The sequence below is a fragment of the Mustela putorius genome, unplaced genomic scaffold (genome assembly GCF_011764305.1).
Source record: "Mustela putorius furo isolate JIRA1106 unplaced genomic scaffold, ASM1176430v1.1 tig00001012_pilon_pilon_pilon, whole genome shotgun sequence".
NCBI lineage: Eukaryota > Metazoa > Chordata > Mammalia > Carnivora > Mustelidae > Mustela > Mustela putorius.
The window spans coordinates 4,742,259-4,756,747 of record NW_025421531.1 but is presented as its reverse complement, the minus strand read 5'-3'; the positions used below and the strand labels follow the sequence as shown (position 1 = coordinate 4,756,747).

Sequence of the window (14,489 nt, the reverse complement as noted above, 5' to 3'; positions counted from 1 at the left end):
AAAAATCCCTCAAAACAGTTCAGCCAGCTTCTCTACGACTGCTTTCTGGTTTAGCAAGGTTGCAATATGATTGCTTTTTTTCCCGAGAAAATTCTGATGAAAGGATGGCTCATCTAAAAGATCAAGCAAAGATGAGTGGAAAAAGAGTAAAATGAAATAAGGGTGGGTTTCAGAAGGCACGAGTCCTTGAGAGAGACCATAGTGGAATTAGAATTTTGTTATTTAGGCCTCAGCATATGAATTAAAGAAGCAAACTATTGATTCTTTTGATTTCTGGAGTCCTGCTTAACCTGTATTAGTTTATTCTGGGGTTTTCTCTTAAATGAATTAATTTACTGATTTTGACATGTTGAAGTTCCTCCATGATGGCCATTGTTCTAACTCAAAGGTTTTGTCCTTTATCAAAGTAAGCATAAGAGTTAGGATTACAGTGCAGCTTTACATGGGAAGGAGGAGTTCTTCTAAGAGTAGTTTGCAATTTTGACATAGAAGAACCCAGAAAGACAAAAGAGGCTGTTTAGCAACAGTGTGTGCTTGCAAGTGGTATCTTGCATGCCCTTCCTAAACAGAGGTTAGGAAAGGACCATGCAATCCAATGACCTGACAATGTTTGACCCTGGAATATAGACTGAAAGTGTATTCCTTCACACATTGACAAGACAGAGCATGCTTTCCTGTAAGTTTTGTAGGAGATCCAAAGCTAAGTTTGGCCAATTACCTTTTCCTAAATTGGGCACCAGTCTAATGGATCTCCAGCTATGATCCCCTAGGTCAACTTGGATTGGATTAGTGATTTATTGGGCCATTCCCTTTGGAACACTCCCTTATACATATATCAGAAATAAGGTATTCCAGAACAAAACAAAAACACAGAAGACAAGACATTACCATATAGACAAACAAAAACAAAAGTAAGGTGAGCAACAGGGGAATAAGCAGTTTAATGACACAAATAGTTATCAAATGATATACCTCCACACAAAGGGTCTAATGACAAATATGAGACCGATGTCTAATTACTCAGTGGTAGACCTCCTAAAAACATATCTAATGACCTTATGCAAAGGCCTAGGTATGATTATTTATCAGCATCTACACCCATCCACTAAAATATCTAGTTACTTTGTACAAAGACTGATGATTTTATAGAGGCCTACTTGGTTACAAATCATAGAAGTGGTGAGAACTCAGTTGAAACCACTGGAGTTCAGACAGTCCTTGGGACTGACTTAGCTGGCAGCAGGTATGAAGGGCAAATAGAGTTTGGGTACAAGGAACCTAGGAATCATACTTGTTGGGTTTTGGGAAACACAAAATTCAGAGATTGGCATACTTTCTCAGGCTTAAGTGGGCGGACATCACCTATAGGCATATTATATATATGCATACTTATGGTTTGACTGCCTGGCACTCTGAAATGTATTTATGGGGTGTTTCAGTTCCCGGTTGGTTGGCCCTTGGTCGTGATGGTCTGTCACTGGTTGGTTGGCTTGTAAGAGTGTGTCCGCTGAGGTGAGTTGCCATTGATGGAGCCGGTGGGTTTAGACTAGTTCTGGAGACCATGGTTATAGAAAAATCAGATTTGTCCAAAAGATGTGGCAAGTTTTTAGTGTTCTCACAGTTGATACCAACTATGTGCTTTCATTAAAACATAGTACAAGTTGGAATCTAATATAACACAAAATTACATATTTATCTCTATTAATAGATCCGAGTTTTATAATGAACAAGGTGACTTCTAAGTGTTGCACGATGACAAAGTTTGATAACCATTAGGCTCAACCACCAGGTTAAGGTATTTTTTAAAAAATACTTTATTTATTTATTTTACAGAGAGAGAGAGAGAGAGAGATCACAAGGAGGCAGAGGGGCAGAGATGGGATGGGGAGTGGGAAGAAGGCTCTCAGCTGAGCAGGGAGCCTGATGCGGGGCTCCATCGCGGGGCTCAATCCCAGGACCCTGAGATTATGACCTGAGCCGAAGGCAAAGGTTTAATTCACTGAGCCACCCAGGCAACCCCAGGTTAAGGTATTTTCTAAGAGGCAAAAGCCTTTGGAGGATGAACTTAATTGGGAAAGAGGTTTTTTTTGGAATCAAATTCATTATTGTTATTATTATTTACATTATAGTTAGTTAACATATAAATTCATTATTTTTAATAATCATTTAGTAAGAAGGAAAATATTTGTCAACATGCTGAGAAAAAGAACAAAATGGCATTGGAAACACAGAGCGGGTGTGTGTGTCGGGGGCGGAGGGATGGGTTCAGAGAAACAGGCTGGAATAGGAAATATACCCCCTCTTTGGTAGTTGTACCAAGTAGAATCCCAGCATCTTATAATTGGGTGGGACCTCAGAGGTCATTAGCCCAATCTCCTTTCCAGGTTCAGAAATCTCCTTTCCAGTTTATTTCCAACTTCTGCTTGCATGCTTTTAGTAATGAGTTTACTGTACATCATAAGGAAACTCCTTAGGTTTTAATGACTCTGATTTCTTAATGACCTAAGAACTGCTTCCTTGTACTTCTTTTTGCTTTTAGTTTTGCGTTTTCAAGCCACATAAAATAAGTCTATTTATTGGATCAATATGGCTGCCTTTCAACTATTTGGAGGTAAGGATGTGGCAGGATTGTATTGGAATTTCTCTATTCCTCTATTCAGTTGTTCCGAATGTGACAGGGTTCTTGGATTTTTATATGCTCAAGTCCCTCTGATCCAAGTAGTTTTTGTTTGTCAAGGTCTCTCTTGAAATATAACAACTATCATTGACCGAAAGCTTACTGTTTGTTAGGTACCTGCATAAGTACTTCACGTGCATTGTCTCAGTTAATTCTCAAAAATAATCACTAGGGAGGCGCTATTTTATAGATGGTGCTTAACTTAATTAACCTGAGGCAGGGAGTTTATAAGTAACTTGTCCAAGGTCTTAAAGAGAGCTAATGGAGGAGTCCGAATGGAAAGCTAAGCAAATCCACGGGTTCTCTTAACTTTTTTGGTTTTCCACCTGCCAGATTGTAAAGTAAAATAAAACTACCTCCTTGTCCCCTTTTCTGGACATACCACTCCTACTAATAAGATGTTAGGAGTTCTTGTTTTTTTTTTTTTGTTTGTTTGTTTGTTTTTGGCAGACCTTTGTTAGCTTATATTGAGCTTGTAATCAGTGGAAACAGCTAGGTCTTTTTCATATGATCCGCTGCTAGAACAAGCGTTCATAATTCTGGGGCCATGCAAGTGGATTTTTGGAACTAATTCTGTACTGTATCTTCTCTGTTCAGTTTCAACTGTGCTTCCAATCTGTTGAGTCATTTTGAATCCTGACTCTACAACCTCACTAACAGAAATGATATGTATACCTTCTGTCACTTCTAGGTTGATGATAAAATTGCCAGGCAGGATAGGGCCATTTTTGTCCCTGTTTGAGGAGAGGGACTGCTATTGATAACTACTACAGTCCCTGGAGACGGCCTCAAAACCTTGATTCTGAAACTGTTAAGCAAACCTTTTTCCTTCCTTTCCTTTAACCCAGGGCTCCTGGACCTCTGCCCTACTGATTGACATTTGGACCAGGGAGTGCTATGTTGTGGGTGGGTGTCCTGTGTATTAGAAGCTGTTTCGCAGCATCCCTGGCTTCTACTCCCTAGGTGCTAGTAACAGTGCCCCCCTCTCCCTACCAGACAACTAGAAACATCTCCAGACATTTTCAAATGTCTCCTGGGGGACAAAATTGCTCCTCCTCTGAGAATCAGTCTCTGACTTCATAAATAGATTACCTGAGCCATCAAGTATTTACTAAGAACCGATTATTTGCCTGGGACTTAATAATTTCTATGAACATTAAAGAGGAAGAGGAGGACAAGGAACTTGATCACAAGATTATACTCTGTTCCTGGAGGAAGAGGACTCAGATGGGAGATTGCCTGTCTTTTCTCTTTCTAACCTAGAGCTTCTTACTATGATTTGAGTTGAGGAGGAGGAAGGCTGGGTAGAGCCAGACATCCATTTGGGCATTCTTGGGACCTTGCCTTGTCTTCTGACTAGCTAGCTAGTTTTTTTTTCTTTCCTCTCTCTCTCTCTGTTATAATACAGTTAGGAAAAGGGGCATCTGGGTGGCTCAAGAATATAAAGCCTCTGCTTTCTGCTCAGGTGATGATCTCAGAGTCCTGGGGTCAAGCCTGGCATGGGACTCTCTGCTCAGCAAGGAGCCTGCTCTCCACCCCCCACCCCAGTCTACTTGTGATCTCTGTCAAATAAATAAAATCTTAAAAAAAAAAAAAAAAGAACAGGAAGAAAGAGGTATCAGTCAAAGGAGCCTCTAGTCAGGTATGAGATGGCAAATAGGTTTTTTGCCTTGAATTAATCAGTATCTGCTATTAGTATACTGTAGCTCACAAGCTGATTTATCTTCTGATCCTAAAATGGGTGGGACTTAATAAAACTTTTTCTGCCTCCCCTAACATGAAACAAAAATGAATCCTCCATATACTTATAAGCACGCAATATGAGTATCGGAGTCCCTGACAGTGAAGCAAATGCTGCCTGCGGCTCAGGTAGCTGCTCTCCCCACAGGGCTCAGCTAAGACCCCCTCTGCCAGCATGCTTACCCTCTCTGCTGTCCGCCACAGGGAAACAGGCCCCTCAGGAATCAGATACTGAGACATAGTATAAAACGAGTTTTATTTCAAAATGCAAAATGGTGGTCACTGTAATAATTAATAATAATAACAAGAATATAAAAAGCATTCCCCGCCTTCCACCCTAGTGCAAAACGGTGGATGCACTCAGAAAGCTCGAAGACATGTTATCCTGCAATGCTGCACAGCAGCAACACTTAATCCCAAACTCCTTCTGGTGGATCCGTGTGGTAGTTCAGGTCTGGAAGCGGGTGGCTTCTCAGATCTAAGTCCAAACAGCACAGGACTCCTGCTCTTTCCCCCTTGAGCCCGACCCTACACGCGCCCTCTTTCTCGAACTCCGGCTTTCTCTTCCCTCCCTCCGCGGGCTCCCAGGGGTCCTACGAGGCGTGCTGCCGGATGGAGGGCGCGCGGCTGCAGAGGACGGCCTCCTGCTGCTTGCTTTTCTCCCGCAGGGTCTGGATCGCGAGGCTCTTCCGCTCTTGGGCCGCCTGGAGCTCGGCCACCGCCGCCTCCTCGTCCCGCAGGCGGCTAGCGGCGGTGAAGGGGCTGCACACAGTCTCCACTAGGCCGATGACCATGCCGACGAAGGCCAGCACGCCGCCCAGCACGTACAGCTTCAGCACCTTCCGATTGGGCCTCTGGGCCATCAGCTCCCTGGCCAGCGGGATCAGCTCCTGCACCGTTTCCATCTCGGGGCCGGGGGTGACCTGCGGAAGGGGCGACGCAGGAAAGGGGACCGTCAGCCACGGAAAGATGGCTCCAGCCTGCCCGAGCTCCCCTCACTCGGCTGTCCCGCAGGAAGAGGGGCCCGCCCCGGACCCCGCCCCGCACCCCGCCCCGCCGCACTCTCTCCCGCGGGGTTCACCTTGGGGGCGCAGCGCGATCAGGAGGCAGCGCGAGCGGTCAGCGCGTGAGGGGGTCTGGCCGGCCTCTGCGTTCTCCTCCTACGCAGCCGCGGCTCTTCCAGGTGGAGACTCCGCAGTTGGCACCTCGGCGGTGCCCCGGGGCCGCTTATATCTTTTCCTCCGAGACCCGCCTCCCGGGCTCCCCTGGCCCGGGGCCAGCGCCGCTAGCGCCAGAGGAAGGAGGGGGAAGTAGGGGGGGCGGGGTAGGGGCGGGGAAGGACCTAGGTGGGGGCGGCCAGGAGCTGTGCACGCCTGGGTCTTGAAGCTGGGAGTCCCAAGCAGGGGAGACCGCGGCGGGCGTGCGGGGATGGGGGCTGCCGGGTCGCAGGAGGTCCCCCTCCGGGTGCACACTCTGGTGAGGACCCGGAGCCCTGGGAGGTAGTGCGGACACACTCCATGTGACTCTTCCTTAGTGTGGGTGGGTGGCCCAGCTTTCCTTGCCCTGGGTGGCCTGTGAGGGACCCCTAATGGGCTTCTACCTAACCGGAAGTTCTTTGGTTTTTATTCCTAAGTGTTGTCATTTTCCCACAGGTGTGGGGACTGGAGGGGAGAAGGCAAGGGGGAGGGATCTTGGAAGGAGCAGAACCAGGTTTCAGGGCTCTGTGCATGCTTGTGTTTCTTTCCGGCTTGACTGGTTTTACTCACAGGTGCTAGCCCTAATAGGGTCACTTGATAGATTACTACTTATTGAGGGTGCCCTTTTACCCAGGTGTGTGTGTGATGCCTCTCTCTGCGCTTGCGCCTGTTTGTATATGTACTTCTGGGTATCATTAAATCCAAATTATCTCCACTCCTACTTGAGAAGTGCAGCTGTGGGTTACAGGGCAGAGAAGATGGAAGGGGACTGTCCATAAGTTTCTTCTGGGGGTCTGGAATGCAAATAGCTCATGCTCTCAGTGAATGCTTGCCACTTCCCTGGGTCTGGGGGTGCAACGCCACTGTGCTGGCTCCTAGAAACGGGGCAGAAGGGTAAGAGCAGGGTTTGGGTAAGAGCTGGAGAGAGAACTCTTGGCGGGAGGGGGGGGGTGCTGGCTGGCTCAGTTGAAGAGGGTGTGATTCTTGGTCTGGGGTCCTTAGTTCAAGCCCGGGTTAGGTGAAGAGATTATTTAAGTAGGACTTAAAAAAAAAAAAAATCACTCTTGGAAGCAAGGGACGGGAGAAAGATACATTTTGGCTGGGATTAAAATCATTCCTATGGGGTGAAGGGTGCAATGATTTAGCTTTGGTTATCCATTTACCAGAGTTAACTAGCTAGAGGTGAAAAGCAGAGGCAAGTGGGCCAAAGGGCTGCCAGCACTCAGGGGGAGGAGAGAGAAATCAGACTGGCCAGAAAATTTGTGAAGGTCAGTGATGCAATCTTGCAACAGCCTCCTGTGGGTAGGGACAGGGAAAGGGGCTGTTTCAAAGATCAAGTGTTGGAGTCCTTGCATATTTTAACAGTAACCTGTTAAATTGCTGAGGCAATTTCCCTGACAATTTAGTTAAAAAAGACAACCCTGCCAGCTACCCTTTGCCTTGGCTATTAGCATTTACGGTAGTAAGATTTGTGTGGGCAAGGTTAGTTAAGCAGCTTTTGTAAAATTCTGCCTTTTAGTCAGAACCTAAGCAGTCAAGTTGACATGGGGCCAAATAGAGGTTATTCCTACAGGTTGGTGAACACTGCTTATTGTTCTTTTAATGTTGTCAGACAGGAAATTTCTGCAACAAAGGACCAAGTTGAGATTAATAAGTGGAGATTAATATCAATCTTGGGATTTTCTTTCTTTCTTTTTTTTTTTTTTAAGATTTTATTTATTTATTTGATAGAGAGCTCACACAAGAAGGGGAGAGGGGCAAAAGGAGAGGGAGAAGCAGACTCTCTGCTGAGCAGAATCCTGATGGGGGTCTCAATTTCAGGACCCTGGGATCATGACCTGAACTGAAGGCAGAAACTTAACTGACTGAGCCACCGAGGTGCCCCAGTCTTGGCATTTTCTTTGATTCTTTCTTAACATTTTGAAGAAGTCTCTAATAACCTGGCAGAAATGATATGCAAACCTCAAGATTTGTGAGTGTGCCAAACACTGTGGCTTCTGGAAGCGTATATAATATATACCTTATTATCGGGGCTTTCACTTGGTTCCTTCTCTGAAGGTGAGTTAGCCCAGCATTGGTCGCAAAACTCCAAAGCTGACCTGAAATTGACTCCATCGTAAGCATTTCCGGTATTTCTATAACTCAAAGAAGAAATCCACGTGCCTTCCACCGTCAGCAGACTGTAATTTATCCGGGGTTCCCCTTTTTTGTGATTTACTGTGGTAGAGCACATTACTACCTGGATGAGTTCCCCTCTTTCCCTCTTTGATAATATGACTTTGACCTTGACCCCCGACCCCACCAGCTGGCTGGCCAGGGCTGTGCAGACAGAGCAGCAGGTGGTACAGATTGGGGGTGCCAGGGCATTGGTGTTTCTGGTTTAGGTGGTAGCCGGAGCTGAGGAAGAGGTGGTGGGAATAGAAGGCTGAAGAATCCAGGATCAATTTGTGTTTAGGAATTTCTGATGGCTCCTCTGTCTAGGTGGGAAAAGAGAATCCAGCTTCTTGGGTAGAGGGTTATATAGGGCTTGGGAAACTAAGCACGTGCTTTAACAGTGCTGATGTCACTTTAGAGATGGAAAGCCTTATGTTGCATCATGCAGGTCAGACCAGCTGTAGGGTAATCAACCATTTCAGGGTGTCTAGGGCTGAGGGGTTTCCCTGAGTGCAGGACTCACAGGGTTGAAACTGGGACAGCTCTGGGCTAATTGGGGTAGCTGGTCACCCGACACTTGAGTCTATCCTAACATTTAGTTGTGCCATTTCTAGGAAGGTAGGAAAGGCCAGTTTAAAATTTATTTTGTGGGCACCTGGGTGGCTCAGTGGGTTAATCCGCTGCCTTCGGCTCAGGTCATGATCTCAGGGTCCTGGGATCGAGTCACGCATCAGGCTCTCTGCTCAGCAGGGAGCCTGCTTCCTCCTCTCTCTCTCTGCCTGCCTCTCTGCCTACTGTGATCTCTCTCTGTCAAATAAATAAATAAAATCTTTAAAAAAAAATAAAATTTATTTTGCTTTCCAAATCCCTTTCTCCCAAACACTAAAACAAACACCCAGAGCCACCTGCAGAGGAGCAGAGGGGCAGCAGGTGTGAGTGCAGGAGAGAGAGAGAGCTACCCCACAGCTGTGCCTTGGGAACTGAAGGAACAGGAGACAGAGGCCTTTTGGATGATTGGTTGTCTATGAGCCTCAACTAGTAATAGCATTACTTTGTTACCAGCTCTTTGCCGCCTACCAAAGTCACTGCCCACATGGGTATAATAGGAGGCTGGAGGGGGAGGATCCTCCATTATAGGAGACAAGATAAAATCATTTGTAAATCTGAAACTCCTCATTTTTTTTTCTTGAGTTACTTTCATTTCATGTGCACTACTTTTGGAGAGGTTTTTTATCTCTCAAATATCAATGATTTTTGAATCTACATGTCCAACTTTTGTCTGCTTCTGGATTAGAGTTCCAGAGTCTAGACATTTCTATGTGGATCTGTTGCTTTTATCACAAGCTTAACACACTCTAATTAAGATGCTCCGTATTCTCTAAGTCAAGCGGAGAAAGACAACTATCATATGATCTCCCTGATATGAGGAAGTGGTGATGCAACATGGGGGCTTAAGTGGGTAGGAGAAGAATCAATGAAACAAGATGGGATTGGGAGGGAGACAAACCATAAGTGATTCAATCTCACAAAACAAACTTAGGGTTGCTGGGGGGAGGGGGGTTGGGAGAAGGGGGGTGGGATTATGGACATTGGGGAGGGTCTGTGCTTTGGTGAGTGCTGTGAAGTGTGTAAACCTGGCGATTCACAGACCTGTACCCCTGGGGATAAAAATATATGTTTATAAAAAATAAAAAATTTAAAAAAAAAAGATGTTCCGTATTCTATGTATTCTTACAAACTAACTCACCTTCTCATGTATCCTTATTGCTAGCAGGGGCATCTCCACTGTACCTGTTCTCTGGGCTTCAAATACTGTGGCATTTTTTTGGCCTTTCCTGACCATTCTGTCTCACTGTGCCCTACCCAGTGCCCTGCTTTATTTTTCTTCCTAGCACTTAGTACCTGAATTTATGTGGATAGAACTGTTGCTTTGCTTTTATTTCTTTTCCATGCTCATTGGAGCCACCAGTGAGGGCCGCCAAGCTTCATGAGGGCTGGAATTGTATTTTGCTTTTCACTGTGTCTCCAGAACCTCCTATGATCCTTGGCATATGGTAGGTCCTTAAAAGGTATCTATGGGATTAATGAATGTCTTCCCCATTGGACTGGCAGGAAGGGACCGTGTTTATTGGATTTGCATGTAGACATTTAGCAGATGCTCAAAGAAGCATTCAGGCTTTTTCTTTTTCATTTTTTCTTCTTAAGTAGGCTCGGTGTCCAGCATGGGGATTGAACCCAACAACCCCGAGATCAAAAGTTGCATGCTCTACCAACTGAGCCAGCCAGGAATTCCATTGTTTTTTGTTTTTCGATAGTTTTCTTTTCTCTTTTGTTGTTGTTGTGGTTGTTGTTGTTGCTGTTCTTCTTCTTCTTCTTCTTCTTTTTTTTCCCCCTTTAGTTTTCTTCTCTGTACTCTATTTCAGACACTACAACCAAATAAATCTTAAAATTAAATTTTTATTCTTTTTCTTTGCTTTTAAAAAAATTTCTTATTAACATATAATGTATTATTAGCCCCAGGGGTACAGGTCTGTGAATCGTCAGGCTTACACACTTCCCAGCACTCACCAAAGCACATACCCTCCCCAGTGTCCATAACCCAACCAACCTCTCCCCACCCTCCTCCCCTCGGCAACTCTCAGTTTGTTTTGTGAGATTAAGAGTCTATTATGGTTTGTCTCCCTCCTGATCCCATCTCATTTCATTTTTTCCTTCCCTACCCCCCAAACCCCCCATATTGCCTTACAAATTCCTCATATCAGAGAGATTATATGATAATTGTCTTTCTCTGATTGACTTATTTCTATTAGCTTAATACACTCTAGTCCCATCCACGTCGTTGCAAATGGCAAGATTTCATTTCTTTTGATGGCTGTGTAATATTCCATCTTCTTTATCCATTCATCTGTTGATGGACATCTAGGTTCTTCCCATAGTTTGGCTATTGTGGACATTGCTGCTATAAACATTCGGGTGCATGTGCCCCTTCGGATCGCTACATTTGTATCTTTAGGGTAAATACCCAGTAGTGCAATTGCTGGGTCGTAGGGTAGCTCTATTTTCAACTTTTTGAGGAACCTTCATGCTGTTTTCCAGAGTGGTTGCACCAGCTTGCATTCCCACCAACAGTGTAGGAGGGTTCCCCTTTCTCTGCATCCTCGCAGCATCTGTCATTTCCTGACTTGTTAATTTTAGCTATTCTGACTGGTGTGAGGTGGTATCTCATTGTGGTTTTGATTTGTATTTTCCTGATGCTGAGTGATGTAGAGCTCTTTTTTATGTGTCTGTTGGCCATCTAGATATCTTCTTTTCAGAAATGTCTGTTCATGTCCTCTGCCCATTTCTTGATTGGATTATTTGTTCTTTGGGTGTTGAATTTGATAAGCTCTTTTTAGATTTTGGATACTAGCCCTTTACCTGATATGTCATTTGCAAATATCTTCTCCCATTCTGTCATTTGTCTTTTGGTTTTGTTGACTGTTTCCTTTGCTGTGCAAAAGCTTTTGATCTTGATGAAGTCCCAATAGTTCATTTTTCCCTTGCTTCCCTTGCCATTGGCTGGCGATGTTTCTAAGAAGAAATTGCTGTGGCTGAGGTCGAAGACGTTGCTGCCTGTGGTCTCCTCAAGAATTTTGATGGCTTCCTTCCTCACATTGAGGTCTTTCATCCATTTGGAGTCTATTTTTGTGTATAGTGTGAGGAAATAGTCCAGTTTCATTTTTTTTGCATGTGGCTGTCCAATTTTCCCAACACCATTTGTTGAAGAGACTGTCTTTTTTTCATTGGACATTCTTTCCTACTTTGTCAAAGATTAGTTGACCATAGGGTGGAAGGTCTATTTCTGGGCTCTCTATTCTGTTCCACTGATCTATGTGTCTGTTTTTGTGCCAGTACCATACTGTCTTGATGATGACAGCTTTGTAATAGAGCTTGAAGTCTGGAACTGTGATTCACCACCAACTTTGGTGTTCTTTTTCAACATTCCTCTGGCTATTCGAGGTCTTTTCTGGTTCCATATAAATTTTAGGATTATTCTATTTCTTTGGAAAAAATGAGTAGTATTTTGATAGGGATTGCATTAAATGTGTAGATTGCTTTAGGTAGCATAGACATTTTCACAGTATTTGTTCTTCCAATCCATAAGCATGGAAAATTTTTCCATTTCTCTGTGTCTCCCTCCATTTTTTTTTGTGAGTATACTTTATAGTTTTCTGAGTACAGATTCTTTGCCTCTTTGGTTAGGTTTGCTCCTAGGTATCTTATGGTTTTGGGTGCAGTTGTAAATGGGATTGACTCCTTAATTTCTCTTTCCTCTGTCTTGTTGTTGGTGTATAGAAATGCAATTGATTTCTGTGCATTGATTTTATATCCTGACACTTTTCTGAATTCTCATACAAGTTCTAGAAGATTTGGAGTGGAGTCTTTTGGGTTTTCCACATAAGTATCATATCATCTGCAAAAAGTGATAGTTTGACTTCTTCTTTGCTGATTTGGATGCCTTTTATTTCTCTTTGTTGTCTGATTGCTGAGGCTAGGACTTCTAGTACTATGTTGAATAGCAGTGGTGATGGTGGACATCCCTGCCGTGTTCCTGACCTTAGCAGAAAAGCTCTCAGTTTTTCTCCATTGAGAATGATATTTGCTGTGGGTTTTTCATAGATGGCTTTGATGATATTGAGGTAAGTACCCTCTATCCCTACACTTTGAAGAGTTTTGATGAAGAAAGGATGCCGTACCTTGTCAAATGCTTTTTCAGCATCTATTAAGACTATCATATGGGTCTTGTTCTTTCTTTTATTAATATATTGTATCACATTGATTGAGTTGTAGATGTTGAACCAACCTTGCAGCCCTGGAATAAAATCCTACTTGGTCATGGCGAATAATCCTTTTAATGTACTGTTGTATCCTATTGGCTAGTATTTTGGTGAGAATTTTCACATCTGTGTTCATCAAAGATATTGATCTGTAGTTCTCTTTTTTCATGGGGTCTTTGTCTGGCTTCGGGATCAAGGTAATGCTGGCCTCATAAAATGAGTTTGGAAGTTTTCCTTCCATTTCTACTTTTTGGAACAGTTTCAGGAGAATAAGAATTAATTCTTCTTTAAATGCTCAGTAGAATTCTCCTGGGATGCCTAAATTTTTATTCTTGATTGCCTGCTTAAAGCCTGGATTATTTTTTAAAAAGATTTTATTTTGTATTTATTTATTTGAGAGAGAGAGAGAGATCACAAATAGGCAGAGAGACAGGCGGGCGGGGCGGGGGGAAGCAGGCTCCCTGCTGAGCAGAGAGTCCAATGTGGGGCTCAATCCCAGGACCCTGGGATCATGACCTGAGCTGAAGGCAGAGGCTTTAACCACTGAGCCACCCAGGTGCCCCAAGCCTGGATCATTTTTTTATTGCCTCCTTGGACTCCCGGATTCTGCAGATTGGATTTACTTGATTGGTATTCTTCTCTACTCATCTGACTTCATATTTCATTCTTCTCCAACAAGAATCCTTTGCTCCACAGGTGGGTTTCTCATGGCCAGAGAAACAGTCCATTCTCATTTCAGCTGCCTCACCTTTGCTCATAATCTTCTTCCTACCTGAAATGCTATTCTCATTCCACTCTGTCTTCCTTTCTCCCATTCATGTGCTCCAGGAAGCCAGCAGCACACCCTGATCTCTCTTTTCTGTGAATTTCAGCCGCCTTTATGGCTTGTCCTGCACAGGTCTGCACTGTGTTGTGTGCTGTTTATACAGCTCTTTCACTGTTCCCTGTGGGCTTGCCGTGCCTCCATAAAAGACCAGATCTTTGTACCTTTCATGGTGTAGCGTATAATAGGGGCTTAATCAATACTAGTTCCATTGACTTGAAAGTCACTATTGAGATAGAGATTGCAAAATGATCAGATTCTCTGGGGAGGTTATTTTAGGCACAGTGGCTTGTCCTTGGCATGGAGCCTGGGGGTGAAGATTGCCCAAGACCTCACAGCTTGGCTTGGTTCCTTCCACTCTGGCTTCCTCACCTTTCACTTGCATTCCCAGCTTAGTGTCTGACATTGCAGCGATTGGCTTACTCTGGGGTGCTCCTCCAGCCTGCTCCTGGGACTCCGGGGCCTTGACAAATCCACACTGGTGAACAGGCTCCTTGTAGACAGTTTGCTTTAGTCCCTCATGGCTTCTGGCTGAGCGGAGCCACCATCTGCTGAACCATGTGGCGTGTGCCCCGAACAGTAGCACCCTACAACCCCTGTCCCACTTCTGAATCTCGCTACTCTACTCTGCAAGTTAGAATCAGCAGAGAATTTTCCCGAAGCTCAAATGCCAGTGCGACTTAAGAGGATAGGGCTCTGGAGTCAGATAGACTTGGGTTTGTTCAAGACCTGGCTCCACTTACTAGCATCTGACTTTGGACAAGTGACTTAGCTTTTCTAGTCTTGTTCATCATCTGTAAAGTGAGGGTGATGATCACATCTATTAAATGAGGTGTGAGGAAGCCTGAATGAACTGGAGCACTGGAAAGGGCTTAGCAGGCTGACACGAATGAAAGCAGTCATTATTCTGTTGATTGTTGATTGACATTATTCTGTTGAATGATTCAGTCATTATTCTGTTGTCTTTGCCTCTTGCTCAGGTCAGCCATTCCTATGGTCTTTTACCCCCGGGCCCAGGTCATTCACATTCCCTAGGTGACACACAGGCAGGGATAAGGTCCAAAAATATTTGTTAAAGTCTG

At 44.3% G+C, this 14,489-nt stretch overlaps 2 protein-coding genes across 2 annotated transcripts in view; one reads left to right on the top strand and one right to left on the bottom strand.

Annotated features, from left to right (window-relative positions):
- Positions 1–4,656: 4,656 nt before the first annotated feature.
- On the bottom strand, positions 4,657–5,650 carry G0S2 (G0/G1 switch 2). Its single transcript, XM_004775281.3, has 2 exons — positions 5,499–5,650; positions 4,657–5,340 (listed from the first exon to the last, which is right to left on the bottom strand). Exon 2 carries the CDS (start codon positions 5,320–5,322, stop codon positions 5,011–5,013), a length of 312 nt encoding a protein of 103 aa, XP_004775338.1. The 5' UTR covers positions 5,323–5,340; positions 5,499–5,650; the 3' UTR covers positions 4,657–5,010.
- Positions 5,651–5,796: 146 nt separating this feature from the next.
- The window catches only part of LAMB3 (laminin subunit beta 3), a 64,117-nt gene continuing 55,424 nt past the window's right edge, over positions 5,797–14,489 (top strand). The window contains exon 1 of the mRNA XM_013047213.2: positions 5,797–5,893. The gene's annotated coding sequence lies outside the window, so the exon portion shown is untranslated. The remainder of the gene's footprint in view (positions 5,894–14,489) is intronic.